Source organism: Chlamydomonas reinhardtii, chromosome 16 (assembly GCF_000002595.2).
Source record: "Chlamydomonas reinhardtii strain CC-503 cw92 mt+ chromosome 16, whole genome shotgun sequence".
Lineage (NCBI taxonomy): Eukaryota > Viridiplantae > Chlorophyta > Chlorophyceae > Chlamydomonadales > Chlamydomonadaceae > Chlamydomonas > Chlamydomonas reinhardtii.
In genome coordinates, this window is record NC_057019.1 from 4,346,884 (window position 1) to 4,353,303 (window position 6,420).

General features: G+C 62.7%; 2 protein-coding genes across 2 annotated transcripts; both read left to right on the top strand.

Annotated features, from left to right (window-relative positions):
- The first annotated feature begins 525 nt into the window (after window positions 1-525).
- CHLRE_16g667701v5 (uncharacterized protein) lies at window positions 526-2,657 on the top strand. The gene is made up of 2 exons (XM_043071090.1): window positions 526-1,286; window positions 1,842-2,657. The coding sequence occupies exon 2, from the start codon at window positions 1,884-1,886 to the stop codon at window positions 2,148-2,150; it is 267 nt and encodes an 88-aa protein (XP_042915854.1). The 5' UTR covers window positions 526-1,286; window positions 1,842-1,883; the 3' UTR covers window positions 2,151-2,657.
- A 378-nt stretch (window positions 2,658-3,035) lies between these two features.
- Window positions 3,036-6,420, top strand: CHLRE_16g667550v5 (uncharacterized protein). Its single transcript, XM_043071088.1, has 4 exons — window positions 3,036-3,696; window positions 3,899-3,973; window positions 4,473-4,610; window positions 4,746-6,420. The coding sequence occupies exons 1-4, from the start codon at window positions 3,685-3,687 to the stop codon at window positions 6,138-6,140; spliced, it is 1,620 nt and encodes a 539-aa protein (XP_042915855.1). The 5' UTR covers window positions 3,036-3,684; the 3' UTR covers window positions 6,141-6,420.

Here is a 6,420-nt window from a genome sequence, read left to right on the forward strand (position 1 = left end):
ACTGGAGTCCACCTCCCCCACATACGGCTTGGTCTGACCCAGGCTGCAGTAGCCGCTGCGCTCACACGGCAGCGCATAGCTGGCAGTAGCAGAGGCCCTGGCTGTAGCAGCCGTGGCGGCCAAGCCGCCCGGCAGTAGCAGCGACAGCAGCAGCAGTGCCGCGAGGCAGGGCCTATGCGGCAGCGGCGGCGGCTGTGCTTGGTGCTGTGGGGTTGGAGGTGCTGCGGCGGTCACGGCTGGGCGGGTGGTCTGGGTTGATGAGAGCGGAGCGGCGCCAGGTGTGGCGGGGTGTGCCAGGCAACGCCCCGGCGGCCGCGGCGCGGCGCGCCGTGCGCGCATGCGCATGGCCGGCCTCCCGCACCGCGTCGGGGCTTGCGCAGTGGCGTAGGTAGAGTGTCACGGCTGGGGGAGGCTGGGAGTTGCTAGGCAGCGGCCTGCGGGCGGGGGCAGGCACGAGAGGTGAAGCGCGGTGGGGGGTCAAGCGCTCGAACGAGACGGCTCGCCTGGCTCGAGAAACACGAGATTCGTAAGCCATCGATCGTCAGGAGCCCAGGGTGCCAAGCGCGAAGACACGGACCACGTACGCGAGGCAACGATATGTTGCAACATTCGCATGAACAGGACGCCTCGCCTTTCACAGAGCAGCCCGAGTCGAGCCCACACGAATTACCAAAGGATTGAGGCATTGTATAACCAAGATGAAGCGGCGATATGGCGAGGCGGTTGCCTGTGCACTAACTCGGCGGGCTCGAACTGCAAAGCCGACGAAGGACCCCTCGAGGCAGACTCCAGGGCTCTGACTTATGCCATGTACATTGTGCCTAAAGCGATGGACAGAACTTGGCTTAACGAGCACACGCTTGCGTCTTACAATTGTGATGGGGTGCCGACGAACGCAACGAACTGAAGCGCGACAAGTCAGGAATGGATATGTATGACGTATGCGGGACTGGTCCACCTTCCGCGGCTATCGGCGACTGACAGATACCGACCGGCGTGTGGAACATGCACACGCGTGCCTACCCGCTGCAAGCAAGGCGAGGCCCTTGGACCCCCCTGCGGTCTCTTGCCACCGCGCCTACTTCTGTTGCGCTCTAGCCTATCTAGCCGGCTTGTCAATTAAGCGACCCTTCTCGGAATGAACCCTAACGTCGTCGGGTGTGCGGTGGCTGACATCTGGCACATACATCTGTGTTATGTCCCCAATTGATACCGTGCTGCCACAGGTAGCTAGTCAACGGGCCGGGGACGTGCATCCCCATCTGCGCGGCAACATTTACGTACCGGTGAGGAAGGATCCACCAGACCCCCTGCATTCCATGTAGGAGTGTTGGAGGGGATGTTTGAGTGGACAGGTTTGTCACGACGGTACGCAGACTATAATGTAAGCATCATACGAGGTTTGATGTAGTGTTGCATGGGTGTATGGACTTGTCAACGAGGAGCAGGTGGCCTGTGCCGTGAAAGGATGACGCAGTATTGGGTGGTGTACAGTGTGGGTCCTAAGGGTGGTAGGAACTTCCCGTTCAGGTGCTGAACTTTCCCGTAGAAGGGCTTCATCACTTGCCCGTAAGAACTTCCCCGTAAGGACTTCCCCGTACCAACTCCTACTTTCTTTTAAATGCACACGGGGAAGATTGTTCCGGAGAACTACCCCCTGTTTTTTCAGCAGGGATTTCATTCCCAAGTGCAGCTCAGCACCTCGCCGCTTGCTCTAGCTAGAGCCCCGGCCAAGACGCCCCTACCTGCGAACACCCCTTTCCGCCTCGTGCCCGCTGCAAACACTCACAGTTCGTCCCTGCCTTCCCCATTACCCTGCCCCGCGCCCCGTCCCCGCACAGCAGCGTGCTATAGGGCTGGCACCTACCCAGATCGTGTACGTGATGGAGAGCATTATTGCGCGTACGCGGCGCTTCTCGCTGTCTGCCAAGCTGCTGTATCACCTGCGCATGGCGGACCTGCTATTTGTGCAGTGGAAGCAGCTGGCCAAGACCTACCCGCGGGCCGCCGTGTACGTGGGCCGGCTGTACTGCTGCGTGCTGAGGCGGCGCCGTGTGTCACAAGGAGTGGAGGGAGCACGCGCGTGGCGGCGGGCGGCATTTTGTAGGGATGTGAGGTGGGGACGGAGGCGGGTGCAGCACTATGCGTAGACTATGGTAGAGGCGTGCGTGGGTAGAGGGGTGGCGGGAAGACAGAACGCAGGCTGCTGTCGACAGCAAGTGGGATAGGCATGCATTGGAGGGTACGATCGAAAGCACGATCGAAAGCAGGGGGCGGGTGCGTGGGGTGCGGAGATGATGACACTTACTAAAGCCCCGCCTACTGGATGCATGGCGGTCTTATCGCATTGAGCAGTGTTATGGCCCGGACGCTGCACCGCACGTACGGCGCAAGGAGGTAGGGCAGGGTTTCTTCTCAGCAAGCGTGCCTTCGCATGCACTCCCAGCAGGGCAAGACAGGTGTCGGGGCAGGACTTGGGTTGGGAACTGGGTCAGCTGCTGCTCACCAGGGCAGAAGGTGTGGACAGGGCCACACGAGAAGCAATGTTAATGACGAGTGTTGCGGAACTAATGCGTACGCAGACCAGAGCGGAAGGCGGAGTGGGCAATGCTCGGGTGTCGGACGTTTTTGAATGTGGCGTAAGGTACTCGAACATCAACGGCCCTTACGGCTGCAAAGTAAGGCCTGCTGCTTCGGCGGGTCGCAGGGAGGGGTCAGGGGTGCGTGCGCCGACCTGCGTGCCCCATACTTCCCGCCAGAAATATGCTGCCTCGAGGCAGCTCGGCGTTTGCTATAAGAATACCGGTAACATACATACAAATGGTAGAGTCCCTGGGCGGAGCCAGCAGCTAGCTTGTGCCTCCTGCAGCAGCCCTCCGCGTGTAAGCAACCTTGCGCTAGGCAAGCAAAGGGCGTGGGCGGGTCGGAACCTGCCTCCGTGGGTCGCAGGGCGGCGGGGTGAAACCATTCCGTGCGTGGTCTCCGACCTGCTGCTGTCCGCGACCTTCTGCCTTGGCTTTAGGCTTTGTAAGCAAGGAATAAGCGGCCTTCCCAACTCAGCAAGTGCCGCACGCACCGCCATTGCGTGCTGCATGCAGCGCACAAGGTCCAAGGTCCAGAGCAAATAGGTTCTAGGTTGCGCGACCTGTGTAACCGGCGGACTTCCCAACGAACCGGCAAAGTGCCACACCACTGCTGCGCCGCGCAATCAAGGTCCAGAACAAAGATCCCTGCATGAAGAAGAGGCAGCATATGCAGTAATAACCTGCAGAAAGGAGGGCAGAGCTCTGCAGTGGCCAACGCCTGTTGCGGAAACGGGGACCCGGAACGCTTTTGAGCCCTGCTGCCTCTTCGCTGAATTAAAGAGATACACAGCAGCGTAAGCAGAAGTAAGGTAGGAGCATGCATGCACTAGGCTTGCGCGCTGCTGAGGACCCAGTTCCCGGAGATGGGGCCGCCCGAGAGCTCGGCTAAATGCGCGAGGCGAAGGCTCGCCTGGCCACAAAGCTCTTTCCAAGCTTATACACAACAGTAGCTGCATTCCAAGCTTGCTTACTTGCGCCAGCAGGCCACCTAGAGGCACACAGCGCTGGACTCTGGGGCCGGTCCTCGTTTCTGGGAAAAGCCCCGCCTGCGCTTCTGGCGCCTAGAGCAAGTTTGCTCTTTGTGGAGCTCTGTGATAAGATGGCCATGTCGGTGAGTGTTTCGGGCAGTTTGTTCCTTGCGATGCTGAAGGCCGCGGACCCTGTTTGGCTTCTTCTGGCGTCTTTGGGGGACCCTCGCAACTGACAAGGACATGCATGTGCTCTCTGAAGCTTACTTGTTGTCTTGAAACTGAGGGAAGCGCATACCGGGCTCACAACATGCGTTGACCAATTCCTGACCGCCGGCCGTGCAGGAGTCCCCGCCGCTCCCCGCCGATGTCATTGATGATGAATGCTTTAGTTGCATGGCTTACCTTTTTGATGACTCGGTGAGTTATGGTTGTGGGTGTAATGCTCGGGAAGTAGTGGGAAGTAGTGTGCAGCAGGGACATCTGGCGAGCGAGGGCGGCGGTTCCTCGAAGTCGTGTTCGGGAAGCGCTGCCAAGCGCATATTGAAGGCCATACAACTTTGCGCTGCTACTGATGCCAGAGCATACATAGTGCTAGGACTGTTGGTAGCTGCGCGACTCGAACATGTCGCCACGCACCTCGCTCGCACTACATGTGAAGCGGCTGCTTTAGGGCTCTCGGTATTGCTTTGATATTGGGGAACAGTATCTGGCGGCTCTGGCTGGGATGGATGATCATGCCCTGCGTGCGGTTTGTGCGGCGGGAGGCGTCCGGCGCCTAACTGCCTGCTGTCCGGCCTCCGTCTCGCCGCTGGGGCATGCACCCTTCCCATCGAGGCACCTCCCTGCCTCGATCACCTCACCCCTTTCGAACCCTTTACCACCTGTCTCTGACCTTGCGCGCATTCGCATGCACCAGGTTGCCAATGATGCGGGTAACCTGGAGCTGCGGACGACGAAGCAGCACGCCGCTCCAGCAGTCCCGCCGTGCCATGGGGGCACCGGCGGCGGGGAGCCACCCGCCGCCTATGCACGAGGACCGGACACGTTGCCATCGGTGAGCCTAACGATACCAGCGCGCTGCGTCCTACAGGGCATGTGCCCTACCCGCAGCGTCTAGGTTGCTTGCTGGGATGCAGCAGCCTGCTGATGAAATAACCTTACTTCCTGTGTGCGAACTTCCTTTGCGCAGGCGGCAGCAGCAGCGTCCACCGGCTGGACTGGTGGCTACTACTCATCGCTGCTGGTGGGTGCGGGCGACGATGCTGCTGCTGCGGGCTGCGGCGGCGGCATGGCGCCAATGCCAATGGCCAAGCTGCCGGCGGCACTGCCGGCACTGCTGCCGCCGGCGGTGGGCGGCCAGGCCGTGGTGGGTCCTTCGGGTGCAGTGGCTGCTGCTGGCGCGCAGCAGCCGACGGCAGCAGGGCGCTCTGCTGTGGAGCAGGTGGCGCTGCAGCGCATGTGCGCGAACCTTGGGGTGATGAGGGAGGAGGACATCCAGTACATCCAGGAGCACATGCGGAAGGCCGCCAGCGGGCCGCGGCCGGTGCCCAAGCAGCGCCCCAGCAGCGGCTACTGCCCCCGTCAGACGCAACAGCGCGCCAGCAAGAGTGCCGGCCCCATGGCTTTGCCGGCGGTGGCGGCGGCGGAGGTGCTGCAGACCCTACTGGCGGAGGTGGACGCTGCCTGTGCGGAGGTTACGGCCGCATTCGGCGACCCGGCGCGCGAGGCGGCGGCCCTAGAGAAGGCAGTGGCTCGTGTCAGCGATGCCATGTTCGGGGCGGTGGAGGCCATGCGGGTGCGTGACAGGCATGCGGCCCAGGCCGCCAAGGGCACCAGTGGCGCTGCCGCCACCGCCGGATGCACCATCGCTGCCGCTAGCAAGCCCATGGCGGTTGGCACGGGGAACAAGCCGCAGCAGCTGCAGCGGGCCAAGCAGGCTGCGCCGGCGCATCCCGTGCCGTCCGTGGCTTCGGCCGCCATGGCAGCGGCGGCGGCAGCGGCGGGACAGCAGCAGCCGCAGGACTGCAAGCCTGCGGCTGCTGTGGGCAGCAAGCGCAGCCGCGGCGCTGAAGGTGCGGCAGCGGCAGTGCGGCAGGAGGGCGATGATATGCCGCCGGCAGCGAAGCGGCAAGCGGTGGCGCGGCACGCAACCACCGCCACCGCTGCGGCGGCACCCGGACCCGCCGCGGCCGTATCCCCGGCGGCCGCGCTCGCCTTCATCCAGCGGCTCCAGCTGCTGCAGGCTATCAAGGCTATGCAGGCGTGCGCAGCATTCGAACACGCGCGCGGTGGGCTGGCCCCGGTGGCGGCGGCGGTGCCCGCGCAGCAGCCTCATCCTCAGCAGCAGCGCCAGCAGCAGCAGCAGCAGCAGCAGCAGCAGCAGCAGCAGCAGCAGCAGCAGCAGCAGCAGCAGCAGCAGCAGCAGCAGCACCTGCACCACCACCAGCAGCAGCAGCAGCTGCAGCAGCTGCTGCTACTGCTGCAGCAGCAGGCCGCGCCGGCGAAAGCGGCGGCCGCGCAGGTGCTGATGCCATTGCAGCCCTGGCAGGTGGAGGCGCAGCGTTGGCTCGCGAAGCTGCACTAGTCGCAGCGCCAGCACCAGCTGCAGCTAGCAGTGGTGCGAGGACGCGCGTTGCGGTTGGTGCGCAATTCCCATGACGTACCGCAGCAGCACCAGCCTACAGCGGTGGCAACAACCAGTAGCAAGCAGCCGTGCCGCTTGGGCTTCTGCTATTGGTGCGTGTGCCAACCGGGTCTCTTTACTTGTACCGTGCGTGTTCCAAAACCTCGGTAATTATTCTTGTGATTTAATGCGGACATGATGGGACTACGCACGTGCGTTTGATTGGTTGGGCGGGCACGAC